At 40.7% G+C, this 18274-nt stretch overlaps 1 protein-coding gene across 1 annotated transcript; it reads right to left on the bottom strand.

The window, feature by feature from the left end:
* Nucleotides 1-2: 2 nt before the first annotated feature.
* rab10 (RAB10, member RAS oncogene family) lies at nt 3-14185 on the bottom strand. Its single transcript, XM_034526981.1, has 6 exons — nt 13417-14185; nt 8544-8604; nt 5313-5451; nt 3664-3753; nt 1849-1950; nt 3-1145 (listed from the first exon to the last, which is right to left on the bottom strand). Exons 1-6 carry the CDS (start codon nt 13541-13543, stop codon nt 1059-1061), a joined length of 606 nt encoding a protein of 201 aa, XP_034382872.1. The 5' UTR covers nt 13544-14185; the 3' UTR covers nt 3-1058.
* Nucleotides 14186-18274: the final 4089 nt, after the last annotated feature.

Below are 18274 nucleotides of genomic sequence, written 5' to 3'. Positions count from 1 at the left end.
AGTTAACTTAAACAAGCTTATTTTTTAATGGATCTGCAAAACTGTTTGAATTTCCAAAGAGAACTCCTGTACCTCCCGCCCACAGTTAGCCAGTGGAGAACGTTACACAATGTTACAGAACGCTTCCAACCCAAAGAAATCTGCATGCAGGGAAAAAAATAAAAATCAACCCAAATAGGAAAAAAAAAAAGAAAGTCAAATAAATCATACAGATACAAATAAAACATCAATAAACAGGACAAACTGTATAATGCCGTTCTCTTGGCTGGAGGAGAAATTCAAACGTCTGCTTCAGTTTTGTCATCCTCATGACAAGAGCCCAAACTGACAGAATATTAAAACAGTAATTTCATTGGGTGGATGTGGCTCCGCCCACCACACAGCCCCGCCCCTGTCTTCCATATAAGGCACAGGACAAATTAAACCCCCACATACAAAAGGAGCTAGCCACACCTGTCACTTGGTAACAAATTGTAAATGACCAAATACTGTTAGACAACAGAAACCCCACTAAGTGTACAAAATGTTAATCCTACATTTGTCCTTTTTTTTCTTCTTTTCCTTTTGATTTCCTCTGAAGGAGAGTGCTCTGAGTGGGGGTGTGGTTAAGGGGTGGGTGAGGGTGTCCAACCAGGTGAGCTCAGGCAAAGGAAATATTAAAAATATGAGCTTGTCTTTTCACGCTTTTTTTTTTTTACTTTTTAATTATTTTTTTTACAACGTTTAAAATAAAAAGGACAAGAAACGTGACTGGATTTTCTCTTATCAGAAATAAAAATGACCGTCAGATGTAAAGTGGAAGAATATGGTGGAGGAGGGGGATTAGACAAGTGACGTAGTTTATTGTTTTATTCTGAAAAGAGAGAGAGAGTGTCAGTGTGCAAGAAAACGCATGAGACATATTAGAGAGCGAGAGAGTTAGTTAGCAGTTAGAGAGAGAGAGAACATGTTTGTGTGTGTGTGTCTGTGTATATGTGTGAGTTGATGTGTGTGTGTGTGTGTGTGTGTGCGTGTGTGTGTGCGTGGGTGCATTAGTATGAGTGAAACTGAGGAGTTGTTCAACTGCAGCACTTGCTCTTCCAGCCTGTGACTCCACCTCCGCTGCTGATGTCGACGTTTTCACTGTTGGGCTCTTTTACAGGTGTCTGTGGAATAAAAAACACACAATTAAATACTATCTTCTTTACTAAGTGGGTGGAGTGTCTCAATTCTGAGCGGGACATTTAAGCGCTGTAGTGCCCTTGAAGATTGCCACAGTGGACTTAAAAAAAAAAAAAAAAAAAAAGCACAATTTGTTTATAATTTACAGAAATAGATTGACTTTTCTATAGACCAATGTTTTCCCTTAGTTGTGTGTACATAATAGTTTAATATTTATGTACATCTTTGTTCAGCGTTGATTCGCTGATTTTAGCTGCACATTTATTTCCATCTTCCTGAAAATTGCTCTGAGTGCAAGTAGACCTTCAAACCGTTGTGTCAACAATGATGCAAAACAACAATTGTTTGTCTGGAATCCCATTTTACTGACTAAATAAAACAAAGTTATCCTACAATGAGTAAAGCTATGAAATGGCTATTTGGAGAGCAATATGAATACTAATATATTATACTAATAATACTTTGACTTATAAATTCAATAAATATATGTACTGTCCATTAAAGACAACAATAATGTTATCTTTGACTGATATTTCCACATTGTATTTCAACTGCTGCATAACACTTTTCTGTGGGATAAACAAAGAATTATCTTAAATACTAATCATAGAAAATATCAACCTGTCAAATAAAAGCATTTATGTTGTTTCCACACACACACCCACACACACACACACACACACACACCTTTCTGAGGATGTCTTCTGCTAACGTGAGGAAACCCTTCTCGATGTTGATGTTGGCCTTAGCACTCGTCTCAAAAAACCTAATGCCGTGCTCCCTCGCGATCTGTGGAGAAGAAAGCAGGGCGAGTTAGAACGATGTGTGGCGTGAGTTTAAAAAAGTTCAGTCCATAAATAAAGTGTGCAGAACAGAGATCTGGTATCACACACACACGTCCATTCTATTCAGGTGTGTGTGGGTAAACAGTTCCGTATCTGAGGTTGCTAAATCTGCAGACTGACTAGTCACCGCTTCGGTACAATGAGCCAGAGCTCTTAAAAAGGACCCAAACCTTATCACTGGTTCTAGATCAGATCTCCTCCCAGGCTGAAACTGGGCGGCGCTGTACTGGACTTCATCGTGTGACCACCAAATCGAGGACGTGCACATGTCCAGTGAAGCGATGTCACCTTGATCCCTCCCGCCCAAAAGAGGAAATACGCAAACGTTTCCCACCTGCTATTAGTGCATTCACATAAGGGGAACATCTCACGACCGACTGCTCCAGAGCATGAAGCACAGGCACGTTTTGCAGTCTGCCGGAGGAGAAGCAAGTGATCGCTGCAATTTGAAAGAATTTGAATCCTGGAGATCCCATTTTGAGTGATTTGATAAGTTAACATTTTAACCGTAGCCATTGAACTGCAGACAAAGACTGAAGCGAGTGGCAAGATCGTTAGTGGTATGGACATGTTATGGTTTTGGAAAGTCCGTAAACTGCCTTTCTTTTACGAGTTACTCCAGAAGCAAGGCTATCCAACACAAGTTACACTGTTTTGATTTATTTATATATATATATATATATATATATATATATATATATATATATATATATATATATATATATTACACACAAGGCCTACACACAGTTTGAATTACACCCTTGAGCTGTGAAGGTTGTGTCCTCAAAATGAAGCCATCCCATTCAGTTATCGCTGCAGTAATATTTCAGTGCCATCAGTTTACACCAACTATTGAGTTGTTTTTAATGCTCCTAATCAGTGCAGTATTTTGTTTGGGTATGAATGCAGAAGGTTTAAACCCCCCAGCGAACATATGAGGACGTCGGAGGTTCACCCATGGAATTTGTCTGGAGACTCAAATATAATCAGTCTCATATTCATTTAGAATAAGATATTAAACATTGTACGTGTTCAATGTCCCATTGTTAAAAGTTAAAGGTGTTGTTGGCCTGCTCAAGGGCACCTCAACTGTAATTGTTAAGACAGGAAAGAGGCTCACATTTCTCGGCCCTGATCCCCTGAGCTCATCTACAAAGTCCAGTTATTCTCTGACCTTTACACTGCAGCAGCTGCTTTTAGAGAGAAACTAAAATAACTTCCTTGTGTACCTGCAATATAACCAAAACATTGTTTGAATACTAAGTATACATATTCCCGTTTTCTCTTCTACTCATTCTAGATGTCCAAAGGAACAGTTGTTGAGTCGTCAACAGTAGACAGAGTGCACCTTTATGGCACCCAAAGACAAACAGCAGAGTGCTGCTCACCCTAAGGAGGCTTTAGGGGTCATTCAGCTGACAAACCACAAACAGACATTATGCTTTTCTCTCTCTGAGCTATCCGGCTGTTTTCCAGCGACTTCACATTGTGTTTTCAAAATGATGAGACTGGAATGTGATGCACTGCAGACGACTTGATGAACACGAGCTTTTCTAGATTCATGTCGACGAGCTGAACGTGGAGCGGCAACCAATCAAAATGCAGAACCGTGGTAATGACTGGCTACTTATAGCTGAAGTGGATTGCCCCATCTCACCTGCTCCCCCTTGGCTTTGGGTACGACCCTCTTGTCCTCCATGTCACACTTGTTGCCTAGCAGCATCCTCTCAACGTCCTCATTTGCATGCTGAAAAAGTAAAAAGAAGAAAAAGTAGATTTTGATTAGTTTTCCACAGCAGCAACGTTAAACATATCTTCCTCTCTGATGATGCCACAAGCCAGGCGATCAATCGATTAAATGAAACACACACACACACACACACACACACACACACACACACACACACGATTAAATCTGCCGATATGAGAAGTGCCAGAGTGGGGGTTATGACTGTACGAGATCAGTGATTTACAGCCAAGAGGTCAGGACCATCTCAAGAAATATGTAACGGATCACAAAAATGATTAAAAGCACAGGAAAATACTATTAAGCATTTCTTTAAATTGCCCCATTAATCTAGAATGACATAAAATAAAAAAAACATGTAAGAAATGGGAGACTGAGTATTCTTTTTAGAAAACCAATGATCTAAGCAAATAGATTTGTAAATCTTTTTTTTTATTTTTATAGTTGTTTAAGCTCTAATAATGTTGCCTCTACGGGCAAAATTAACGAAATAAATCCGACCAATTGACCTAATTTTCTCAATTTTTGTTTGGTCTATGAAACATCAGGAAATAAGGAAAAATGCTTCAACGGTTCCACGAAATGTCTTGTCTTGCCAAACCAAAAATAAATTGATATCACTCTTTGGTTGAAGGGGGACTCACAACTTATATAGAAATACAACTTTGCATGTTCGGGTGGCCGCATGCCAAAATAAGGTTGGAACCCACCAATCAAGACTGAATTCAATACTGTTGACGGAGCAGAAAAGCCTGCTGCACCCTTTAAACCCTCCATGTAGTCAACAACAAGCTTTCACACAAGAGCAAGGCCGAGTTCTTCGTTAGCAGGAAAGGCAACGCGTTTCCTTCCCTTGACCGGACTCGAAGCTCTTGAAAAGCGAGGGTGAGCGAATGTAAAAAGGAAACATTGTGAGTACTGACCATCTGCGACAATGTTATAGTGTGTTGTTGCACCCAGGAATAATAAAAGAGATAATATGAGCTACCGGTTGTAACAGTCACAGTAATTCACGTTATGCGTTTGATCTGGCACAGATCCCAAAAGATTACTTGCATAATAGAATAATTTAAAAAAGTAAGATAGCACACACAAAGACCTTTCAACTAGCAATGAGAGTAAATATTTAAAATGCTTTTGTATGCCCGACTGGCAGATGGGCGAGTACAGTACTTGATAACAATTAGGGAGGTACTTGTGCTTTACTTGAGCATTTCCATTTGTTGTACCTAAATACTCTTAGTCCACTACATCTTAAAAGGGAAATATTGTCCTAGTAACTTTACACGTGTGATGCATCTCACCTTCTGGTTCCACTGATATTCACAAAAGGGAAAACACTAGTTCTCCTACAATGAGCCAGATGTAATTTAGTCACTCTTGCAACACGCGGCTGCGTTCCCGAGCATTTAAATCACTTTGCCGTCATTATGCTGACCGTACAACAATAGATGAAAAACACATCCTGTCATCATCTCTGTTGATATTTTACCCGGCAACATGACAATATGGACCCAAGAGTATGGAGAGTATAGAGATAGATAGATAGAGAGGTTTACCTCGTCAATGTTGCGCAGCCATTTGCTGATGTTTTCGAAGCTCTTGGCATTGGTGATGTCGTAGACCAGCATGATGCCCATGGCTCCTCTGTAGTAGGAGGTGGTGATGGTGTGGAACCGTTCCTGGCCCGCTGTGTCCCTAAACACACAAACACACAGCACTTTCATTTGCTTGTTCCCCATTTTGTGTATTGATTCCAACCCTTATCCCGGGAGTCATAATTAACTGCATCATGGCAAAGATCGGACCCAAATATCTGCACATTTTTCAGTTTCCAAGAATGACAAACGCAACACATACTACCAACAAATGTTGACATTTTACCCTGAGCCTGCAAATAACTGAAATAGCAGTATTATTATATAATACTACTTAATGAACGGTTTAGATACGTGTTAATGAATGCGGACATGAATATGAACATACATTTCAGCCCAGTGAGGCTTTGCGTTCATTTACAGTCTGTCGCTCTTGGATTTTTGTTTACACATACTTTTAAAAAAACGTGTGCAGTAAAATAGAAAAATGTGGATGCGATACATTGGGATGCCATAAAAGAGGTGAATCACATTACTAGACAGATACATTTGCCTTTGATATTTGCACCACAGGACGTTACACAGTGTGCCAGAGATCTCACAAAGTCATTGGAGTGCAATTTGATAAAAGTCTTGAAATATTTAAGGTCCCTTGCTTGGTACAATTTTGAAAGCATCTCGGTTTTAAGGCTCAGAAGAACAATTTCATTTTTAATACTTGTACAAATATTTGATAGTCCTGGTAAGACTTTCATGTTAAGTTGAACTCATGTTCATGTTAATCGCACTATAAAATCCACCGTAGGCGGACCTTGTCCCTGACACGTCTAGCACTCACCCAGCATGCACCTCAACTGTGACATGTTCCTATCTAAGGAAAGCCTGCCAACATCCATCCATCACTGCTGCTGATAGAGGAAAAGAAAGGCTGGCCAGGATTAATCAAACCTTCACCTGCAATAGATGTTTCACGAGGACATTCAAAATAATAACTGTCTGTGCAAAAGTCTGCTTTTATTGAATCTGGTGAGCATGATCACATCTTTACATGTTGAGGCTAAATGGTGACGCTTGAATCCAGACGAAATGTGCATGGACAGAAAGAGGAGACGATGGGATGTGGACAGAACGAAGAGGTTCAATTCTTTTACGTCGTTATCTAGATTTGGTTATGCTTATATGGGATTTCATAGTACAATGTTAATGCTACTTTCTACTCCACTACATTTCAAAAGGATGACAATGTTATTTATAATATACACACCCCACAAAAAATGTATCAGCTGTTGACTGTTTCATGTTTTAGCGCGGTAACGGTTAAATGGATAATTTTAATGTTTTTCCAACGCCGTACACGAGTACAAGTTTCACACTTAAACTACATTTTACTAGATTACTTTTGAACACAACATGATAGTGTTGTAATTTACTTCTGTCCAATACACATTTTTACTGAATGGTGCCTGAACACACCATAATGTGACCAAATGGAATTTCTGTACGTTATAACAGCCGTTAGCTCTGATCCTCCTGCTGATTTCAACACAGATTTGTTGTTCAAATTGTTGCATTATCAGGGATCAGTGACTAGAAAGCATTAAGCTTAACTCCAGATTGCATATTTTAACTGAATTCAGGCCTATGACACCATGATGACGAAACTGTGATTAATGTGTGCCTGGTTATTTTCTATATCCAAAAAGCTGCCACACTGCTGATTTAAGGCACTTTTTTGGCAGATACAAGGCTGGTGTGTCCGTTTCTTCTGACATTTTTACAGCTCTTCAACGCTTCAGGCAAGTGACACTATTCTCACACACACCCGTTACGTGACTCACACAAGAGGAGATTTTGCCGCACACACAAAGGACGTGTCTCACAGGACTCGTTTTCAAAGGGAAACAATACAGGAATTATTACACCACAGATAGTGGCTTCTTGAAGTCTAAGGGTCATTAAACTTAGTCATGATGTTAAAAAACCAGGGCTATGGCAAAACGGGTTCATCTAGTCATCCCTACAATGTTGTGTTCATGTTCAAGTGTGTCGATTGTCATGTCAGCATGTGGAACATGTTTCTGTTATGTACTACAATGACAGCAGCAGACCTCCTGATGGACCGAGGAACATTTCCTGTTCTAGCATATTTCGGGGCTTGAGGGAGGTTTGTCCAACAGATGTTTCACAATACAACGCGCCACAAACCAAAGAGGCTGAAGTGAAAGAAGATTCTCGCAATGTCGGTGGATCTTTAAGCTTAGTACTCCTGTAAAACACAATACCTTACACAGGGATAAAGTGGGCCTCGGCGATATGAGGAAACTCTGCAATGTTCAATAACATTGTTCAATATTGCACCAATTTCAGTACTGGATTCAAATGTATTTAATTCAAAATTTAACTAGGCTAAATGTTGTTTCTAGAGCACCAACAGTAATGTTTACAACAGCAAAGTCATGATATAAACTCAGTATCTCACTGGAAATAAATCTCACAAGTCAACATAAGTGAATATTGTTCCCGAGTAAAGTTAAGAAAGCATAAAGAACACAGATATCAGCCAGTATCCTCCTTCCCTCTATCCTCCTCCCTCCCTCTGCTCATGTGAGTCACTGGCTAGTAGAGCGAGGAGGAGCTGCTTTGTCTCAGCTAGCAGCTCAGTTTACCAAGAATGTTAAATTTTAAGATAAACCAAACAGACCGCTTTTGTTTTAGCTTGTATAGCAGAAGGTTGTGTCACGCCTATAATTTATGATGGTAGTAAAATAATGACATTGAGGCTCGGTAGTCTGCACCAAGACGGCAACAACTTTATTACTGCAACTCTGACAACAGTGCATCCCTGCTTTGCTCCTACAGTTTCCCCTTCACAATAAATCCACGGACACATACAGTGGAACACTGCTTTCTAGAGGGAACTCAACGCCAGTCAGAGCTTTCATTAAGAGGCGACTCAACTAAATAACTTGCACTCGTTTGTAACTTTTCGGTATTAGTCGCGCTAGCGAGCTGTGTGTGTGCAAACAGAGCGGCGGTGGATAAGAGACTGTGGCTCCGCTTTTCAACATATTCATTTCGCTTCAGGCGGTCTTTTGCTTCATGTTTGTCGTACATGCACATATCACTACGACAATGGAAATACAATTCATCAGTCCGGGTTAGTTTACAAACTCAAACTAACGATTGACTCACCAGATCTGTAGTTTGATCTTCTTTCCTTGTAATTCAACAGTTTTGATCTTGAAGTCTATTCCTGTAGAAAAACGATAAACATATCAGCAAACAACGTCACCAAAAATATATGAACAACTAGCACATGGTAGACAGAGATAAATAACGGTAATAAAAAGGTTTACAAAACAGATGTTGGCACTTGTGCAAACAGAGAATCAGAAACAGGCATTTAGGAGGAGAGGGAGATGGAGAGTGAGTGACTTCCATTGGAGAGACAATAACATTATCTCTTCCCGATTCTGCAATGTCATGGCCGGAGCTTGAGCCCATCAACGCACAGCTGTGGGATCAGCAGCTGGAGACAACGCACACATAAATCAGGGTACTGAGAGAAATGCTGCGTTCACACCAAAACGCTTTACACGCGATAGTTCACTCGCCCGACTATTTGTGGTTTATTCGCTTCATTCGTGCCTTAGAGGGGGCGTGGCTTCACACCGTGGAAACAGTTATCATTTCCGTTATCCACCATGGAAGAAATAACCACTAGTTCTGCTTTATACTTGTTGGTGTGAACGCAGCATAAAGCCTATGCTTAAAAGCAGCTGGTTAGAAACATTACATTATACATATTTCAAATGTTTTACTATTTATCTTTAGTTGGAGCATTTGGACATATGAAACCGGCTTCTTTCCGTTTCCATTTTGGTTGGAGATTTAATTATCTTTGATACGAGGACGCTTCACTGAGTGTTCTTTAAGGAGATGATTGCCATGATGTCTTTCTTGGCCAACTGTCTCATATGTTATCCTACTTCTCATTTGTTATCCGGTGGGCACAAAATACAAATCATAATAGAATACCTATTATGATTTGTATTTTTTGCCCACCGGCGACTTACAAAAGAATGTATATTTGAAACAAACAAGTAGGATCGGCTGTAGCTCATGGGGGAGACTGGTCGTCCCATAACCACAAGGTACCCGGGTCGTCTCTGCTCTCCCCCATAGCTGCATGCCGAATTATCCACAAATCACCCAATAATTAATACAATCATTATTTGCAAACCAAGATAATGCAGACAGTCACTACCAGCTTCTATCTGCAGCTAAAAAGTATAAATCACAAAAGGTACAAAAAGTGAATTGTAGACAAACAATTTTAATGATGTATTGTTATGCTTATAATATTGAGGATGGTTTAGGAGATGATCATCTTTGTCATGATCATGAAGCCCATAAGGAGGCCAATTTCAAGGGGATTATCCATGACTGTTTACATTTTTGGACCAGACTTTTACAGTTAAATAATAAGCCGTCAGTTCAGCTCTGGTCAGAAATTGTGGTTGGTTAAAAGGTCCCAAGTAACAGCTGTGCTCTAGGTGGAGCAGGGCCACAGAATAATGAAGGAACTGGCTGCCAATGTGTGACTCACAAAATAGTATGCACTCCCCAGAGAGAGGGAGGGGGGACAGAAAGATTTAGTGGGATAGGAACAAAAAGAGACAAAGAGGAGAGGGACATTTCTGCAGATGGGTCAAAACTTACTACGCTGAGTCTACACTGATATTTTGCCTCAAACACTTTCAAAAGAAGTAATTAAACATTGGGCATAATACAACAAAAAAAAAGGTACAAGTTTTCTTGACTAAAAGTTGTGTTCTCAAAAATCAAGCTCAGCAGGGATTGACCCAATATGCATGTCTTCCTCCAAGCAAAAAGGTCCCCCGCCCCCCTCGTGAGGTACATTCACATGTTGCCAGGACAATATGTGCAATCACACATTAACCCTGTAAAATGGGCACAGTCAAACACAAGAGAATGACACTTGAATTGGCCATCTTTAACAGAAAGTATGTGGTTTATGATCAGTTCTCTTTTGTCAATCCCAGAGGAACCATTCCTTCCCCAAGTATGACCACTGCAGCCATCGCCAGTGTCCATGCAAAATGTATGATGCGTGTGATGCAAAGAGACTGCAGATCAAATTTCATGCATATTCAGCACTCTTAATATGCATAACCTCAAACATACAAGGAAGAGAGAGAGACTGGAATTGAGGATGAGTGAGGGGGGTTTCCAGTTGGGGTATTTTGAGAAGCAGCTGTGCATCTGTGTCTCCAGAGGTATGAGTACTGTGTCAGAAGACGGCAGACTCCCGTTTCATACGTCCTGATTCTGCTGATTCTTCACAAAGTCCTGTCCCTGCTAAGACTTTCCAGCTGTTGACATCAAGGGCTGTATCTGATTTATGTGTAGGGAAATCTTTTTTAAGCAAAGGAGGTTGAATTTGTGCAAACTTTGGACTGTACATGTTGTAATGTATGCACTACGGTGCTATGATGCATTCACCTAAGCAGTTTGTTGCAGCCACTGGACTCAAACATTAGCAACCATTGCAGCCCAGAGCCCAAGAAATACTGGCAGAAAGACAAACCCAATAATTATATAGCAAGAAAAACCAAAGTACATCATCATCATCACACACACCCAACAGCAGAATAATGGATGAAAATGATTGTATTATTGCAGTAAGCTGATCAAAGATCATCCGACTGCAAAGCAGAACAGTAAATACTGAACAATTTACAAAAAGGTAGGATCAACAGGCAATATCTAAATATCATTAGCACAATATTCTCACAAATTACTGTATATTGTTAAAATTCTGAGCTCCCTGACAACTACAGATCTGGATTGTATGGTGAGAGATTGTGTTGTCCATATTCTTAACTTGTGATCATGTTGCAGGCTGCTATGTTTTGAACACAGATGTAGAACAAAGACAAGTTGAGACAGAAGCTTACGACTGTGTTGTAGCTTTTAGGGGCACAGCTCTCGAAGGGAACCAGTGAAAACTTTTGACATAACATCCTGACGCAAGCACAATTATGTTGGTTTGTGATTCCTTGTCAGTATTGTGCCAGTTTTTCTCTGGTCTTGCCATGTGTTAAGACAAACTGAGGGGGGGGGGACACCTCAAGTGGGCCCTTATGAAACTAAATGACAGCAATGACTCTGGCGGACAAGTTGAAGCACTATGATTGTCCCCGTTTCTTGACATGTTGATGCTTTCAAATGACTTGTAAACAAACATAACATTTTGCCATAGGTTATTTGTTAACCAAAGATTTTGGATATGTTAGACAAGAAACGAAGCATGTAAGATGGATTCCCACACAATCACTTCAGCAGAGTCAAACATGTTATCCTGGATGTGAAACAGGTTATTTTTTAGCTTATTCTTAAGATTTGCTTCAGGGTATGTTGAATATGCTGAGTTGTTCAAACAAGTAAGGGACAAAAGGACACGCACTTACTGCAAATACTTACAGGCGTTGATATACTTGACTTACTACTCAACTTGGCAGGGAAAGCACCGCTGCAAGGAGCAAAGGTCACTGTCGGTCCTTGACTGCAACTGACCATCACACGCAGCCTTCTCTTTAACCGGCAGAGCTCCGATATGGGAGCAGACTATGACTACATGTTGAGAGTTTAATACAACACAATCACTAGACACACAGACTGATTGCAAGACAAAGCAAAGACAAAACATCATGGATGCCACTGGGAACATGTTGCCCACCACGGTTATGTTGTCAACACTTAGTTGCAAACAGAGCTGGGCTTGAAATCCACGCTAAATCAAGAGATCAAGGATAGAATGGCCCTACTTTGCAATCAATTAGCTTCATGTGGTTGCGCAAAGCACATCACAACTTAGCACGGATATTGGGCAATGGAAGTAAATGGAGCCGTCACTTCGGCCGTGAAGGGATTTGACATAGTTTGACACTTGACTCATGTGAGCGTGATGTTGGACGCATGCGCAGAGGACAGGGGGGAGGACAGGATAGGACAGGAGGGGAAGCTAATGATGCCACCATGATGAATTGTTTATGGTTGTCTTTGGAGCAGTCATGGAAGGTTACAAGTACATTTACTTCAGTACTTCTATTTAAGTATGTTTCAGTAGCAGTTTCTGAAACTTTATTTATCTACTGTACATGTTGGAGGTAATTATTTTACTTTAAACTCCACTTCAATTACTCACCAACTAGTCACTAGTAGTTACACCGCAGATTCAATTTTTTTTATCATATGATTTCATGAAACTTTGCATTGATGTCGCAGTAACAATTGACCAGCAACTAAATATAAATGACAATCTAAAAAACAAGGCAACTTCAGTAGTCGGTACTTTCCTTTTGAGGCTTCAAGTACATTTCACGAATAATACTGGTGTACTTTCACAGGACTATTATTTGTAATTAAGTTGTTTATATTATGGCATTGCTTCTTTTTCCTTCAGTAAAATAACCGATTGCTTAATAGCCGCTTTTGAAGGGCTTTACTCGTGCGGCATCTATCGTTTTGACCAAAGATCCTGAGTTACCTTCAATGTTTAATTCACGGCGAGGACAAACGCACACAGTGCCTCCTTCACGTTGAGATTCAAACACATGTGAGCTATAGGGGGGGACGGGGTGTGAGTGCTTTTGTAACACCAGCACGGCCCTGTACCGACACCCGGGGCTAGCCTCGTTAGCTCACTAGCCACCGGGACGAGAGCCATGACACCGATCCCTGTAGCACCTAAACCGGTTATACTCGCCACTGCTGGCAGGCTCAACCAAACACAACACTCGCGTTGTTATATTAAAACCGCTGTTGGTTGAAAGAGGGCGACTGGGTTTTAGCTAAGAGCTCCTAAAGTGACACAAGTACCGTTAGCTCTCCGGGAGAGGCCTAACGTGAGCTAACACGCGAGCTAACCTAATGTGTCCCGTCTACCGTGGCCAGCTGCAGGAGAAAGTCCCCCTCAGCTGTCAGATGGAGGGGTTCAGCTAAAGAAATCCAAAGCACCTGTGGCCCCGGGTCTTCTTACCTATGGTGGAGATGAAGGTTGTGTTGAAGGCGTCGTCAGAGAAGCGGAACAGCACACAGGTCTTCCCCACGCCCGAGTCACCGATCAGGAGCAGCTTGAACAGCAAGTCGTACGTCTTCTTCGCCATTGAAGAACAGCTTGTGTTGACCCAGGCAAGTTACAAAAGAAACACAACCCCGGATAACCCTAGCACGCCTGTGTCGAGTGTAAAGCCAGCTCCTTTGCCAACCTCACCAGCTGCCCCGCTCCTCTTGACTGTGAAACAGTTAACAATCTGGGATGTGTTGATTAGCTCGGCAAGCTAGTTGGCTAAATACCTCCAGGATAACGTGGACGTGTCCGAGAAGTTAGATTCCCCAAGTCCGACTGTCCCCCCCCCCCTTACAGCATGAGAACAGAAAGCAAAAATAGGATCTCCTCCCGTGTGATTCCTCTTTTCCACTCTTTCTTTTCTCCCACACAGTCGGGACAAAATGGCTCCTCTCTCTCTCTCTCTCTCTCTACCCCGACTCACTCTTTCTTCAAACTAACGGCGAGCTAATTCAAATTATCGGCACACCCCGTCATCCCAGAGCCCGGCCACAAGCTGGACAAGGAAGAACTTGAACAATATCTCAGCGCTGAAGTCTGTTAAATTCACTGTCTAGTCGGAGTTATTTCGCCTTTTTTTCTGGAGAGATTACAACCGAAATATAGACGACCGCCGTCGCCTTCGAATGGGAGCCACCGCGGCGACACCCTAGGCCACAGACGCGCCTTTCTCCCGCCCCTTCTGTCACAACACACGCTTTTGATTGGCCCGCTCTGCTGTCAGTTCTTTGAATACTCAATTATGATTGGTTATTCTCGCAAACATCGCGAGGTAAAAGGGCGTATATGAGATTGACAGAAAGGGCAAATGTTACTGCGTAAATTGCTCGGACATTTAGGCTCAACGTTCCGATCCCTTCACTGAATACAAACGCGTCTAATAATCCAATATGGCGACCAGTTTCTTGCGGAGCTTTCTTTTGCCGGGGAGTGTTTTTAGTTTTCATGGCAAGCTGGCATTTTATACGGTGACTATCCCAGCTGTGAGTCAGGCAAAGTGATGTCATATATAAGTACTTCTGTGCTTGTTACGGGCGTTTCCCACATCCTCTGCTCTGTGAACTGTGAGGACATGTATCCACTAAAGTCCTTTAATAACTGGAAACACACGGAGAGTATGCATGTACACAACATTAATGTGGGCTCTTTTTCGTTTGTGTGTGTGTCGGTGTGTGACTCTTTCCTTCTTCCGCTTGTCAGAGAAACTCTCAGACACTCCTTAGGAATGTTGAGTATATGCCCTGCTTTCTATTGCCGAGTACAGACTTGCCGGAAAGTAAAAAATAAAGACAAAGACAAATAAATATAAAGAGAGACAGTCATAAAGTAAGAGAAAGACAGATGTAAGGAAGCTAAAGAAAGAAAGAAAGATATTATGAAAGGTAGAAATAAATAGTTGTAAGTCAGAAAAGGAAAGAGTACAGTTATGTGCTGCAGTTAACATAGCACCAGTTGTTATAGCACCTTATGAATGTGTATAATACATACTTAATTTGTAATAAGGTGCCATAGACACTTGGGGCAAAAGAGTAATTTAAAAACATGTTCAGGGGTTCACTATGTCAACAAGTGTCAATAAATAAATACATCAGGATCCATGAGTATCTGTACAATGCCTCATCAACAATCCAATGTTTTCATTGAAAAGTTCAGAGACACACTAACAGCTTGACCATAAAAAAGAGAAAGAAGATGCGGCCATGAACAGAAACCAGCCCATGCAACGCCTCAAACAGATGTTATAGAGGTTACAATGTGGTACACAGCAGAGGTTCGCGTGTGAGCTCAAAGATTTTCTTTGTACAGAACCATGACATGTCATTGGCTAAATGAAGAACATCTTAATGTTCGCCCATATCTTTCTGATGTATTCCTGCTCCGTCTTTTCAACAGCTAAGCAATCTTTGTTATTCCAATAAATCATGTCTTAACACACAAATCCTCCCAGGTCATGATGCATTCCTGTATTGTGTTGCAAGGGGCCCCAGGGTTCTTCTCACACTCCCACAGACACCCAGAAACTACCACTCACCCTCTTCTGGTGGTGATAGTTATGTACATTTAAGGAGGAATTCAGTTTTCACATCAGCTAAACCAGATGGCTTTATGGTTTTGTTTTTACTTGAGCATGTTTGCCTTTAATGAACCGTGGGCCTTGAAAGATGACAGGATAAAAGGGGGACACAGAGAGGGAGACTAACACTGAGCATATTCAGGTCATATTCATGATGATCACTCCTGTTAAAACGCTTGGTCACGCCCCTCATGGACCATGTTTCCCAGAAGACAAGCTGATACGGTTTGGCTGCACTTCGCTGCCATATTCTTCTGAGCTGCAAGAATATTTGGGCAGCCCATAAAGTCCCCGTTTGTCTTGCATTCACTGACCAGCAATCAAAGTAAACAGACAAACACCACAAACTCTGTCACATGACACATTTAAAATATACAAGAGGGGGCACATACTTAGACAAATCCAGAACAATACGTAATCTACCCTCATGTTATAGATATAGAGGACTTCAGGGCGGCAGTTGTAGATGGAAGCAATAAATGCTGAGAAGTAACCAAGAAGTGGACATTTTAAAAGAGAAGACTCTAAAACAGCATCAGCACCTTGGACAGAGACACATCCCTGTGTGTCTGGAGGACATGGCTTACCTCCAGGTTCTCTCCGTTGGCCAGCCTCAGGAGTAGAGGTCTTTCTTTCCCTGTGTACCATGACAAAGATGAAAGACCATACCCTGCTGACCGTAGAGAGGGCCTTCTCCCACTGCTTTGTGGGAGGGCAGCTGGTAATCACTCAGGTCTTGTCCTGTGGATACACATTTAAAATGATTAGCATTGCATTTTAATCATATAGCACACACACACACACACACACACATCCTATTCATGTTCTTAACCAATTGACTCAAGGGAGATTCGAGGCATTCCAAAACCTTTTGTCACGCTGGTCAATCCCACTTATTTTCATTTGGTTAATATTCCTGACATCACACCTGCAAATCAACGCCCTACGGATGACTGCTGAATGTTACTCTCAAGAGGTGATAGCACAAGTGCCCACTTGAATTATAGGTAATTGTCCAAGACCTTTCACTGACATTCAGTCATCTGATACTTGGGCAGCCAGATCAAACACATGTTGGTGAGGCGACATATGAAGTGGCTTTAGAGGAATAATGTGATGTGTTGAGTTTCCCATGTGGCCGAGCCTTTGCACTTTCAGGTCAGTCAACCCTACATCAACATTAATGCACAACTTCGAAAGCATCCTTTTACAAAAGGGAAATAGTATGTGAGAAATGTTGGAAGTTTTAATGGGAATCACCCAGAAACCCTCTAAGTGTCTCCTCTTAGGTGACACCGTGTCATGTTTGCTCAAGTGAATCTCTTGGCCTCCTTTACTGCCTCCTTCAATGACCTGCCTGCCTGCAGATCATTGTGTATTCCAAACTTATTTCTCCAGGTGGTGCTATTGTGTCATGAATAAACTGTTTATTGTAATGCCTTGTAATGATTCATTTTTTATTTGGTCCCCTTGTCCTTAATATGTGCCGCTTTGGGAGCCCAGTTATATGTATGATACTTAGTGGGAAACTAGCTTCACAATCTGACAGTTTTAATGTCTTACTAAATTTATACTTAACATCTCCTGGAAATTAACCTTGGAAGAGCCATGCTCTTAAATCACTTAAAAAATACAAAGCACTGGATCCAATTAGGAATTAGGGATACAATTACATCAGTTTCTATATTTACTGTATATATATTATAATACAGATTGATGGGCTCATACAATAACAAACAGGGATCTAGTGGACCATAAACCCATTTTAACAGAATAAGTCAGCTTGTTGTGTCTGACATCAAATCTTTGACATACACTCAGATCAAACATGTGATGAAACAGATATGTGGGGTTAGTCTTTTATAGTACAAACCTATTACTTCTTAATTGAACATAAACTCATTGTTGATTATATTGATGATTGTTTTTGATTCCTTACCTCAAGCTACAACACTTAAAAGAACAGGATATACTCAGTTAAAGACAAATGCAGATCCAATATAGGATTAAAACACAAATAGAAATTTGAAACAATAATATTACAATATCATATTTGGCTATTAAACAGAAAATCTACCCTAGAATATAACTGCCTAGTGTTATTTAAGTGTTCTTATATCTAAATTATTATAATCTCTAAACTATCTCCCTGAAATGGAAATCAAAGCTGTGATACTTGAAATGTTATAAAGTAACAACATAAAGTAAGATTTTAGATATTAAATGAAAATCCCGTTTATTTGATTGCAGAAGTCATAGTTTGCCCAAGTAAAATCAAAGGGCTGTCAGAATGATATTCATTATGTATGAAGGAGCTCCCAGATGTGTCTATGGATTACATCATCAGAGTGTCTTTTCTCTCTGCAGTTCATCTGAATTGGACTTTTTACTCAAATGTAAAAAGAAATTGTTGGGTTTTCATCCAATAACATCAAAAATACATTTTGTTTTATCATGTCACCTGGCTATTGTAAATACCATGGGGTGACAGCTTATGGGCATTATGCAGAACACTACATGTAAACTAATAGTTTTAATTATGAGAAGGATTATGAATAGTCTGGAAATTGGAGGAGATCCCCAAGTTTCCAGAGATACAAAATATGTATTTAGGAAACATTTACATTTAGCTCAAGACGTCCGTACGAGAGAAAAAGAGTTTGATCAAACTAAACTTCATTTCCCATGATCCTT

Source organism: Cyclopterus lumpus, chromosome 24 (genome assembly GCF_009769545.1).
Source record: "Cyclopterus lumpus isolate fCycLum1 chromosome 24, fCycLum1.pri, whole genome shotgun sequence".
Taxonomy (NCBI): Eukaryota; Metazoa; Chordata; class Actinopteri; order Perciformes; family Cyclopteridae; genus Cyclopterus; species Cyclopterus lumpus.
The sequence above is the reverse complement of the archived record's forward strand: the minus strand, read 5'-3'. Positions and strand labels throughout refer to the sequence as shown.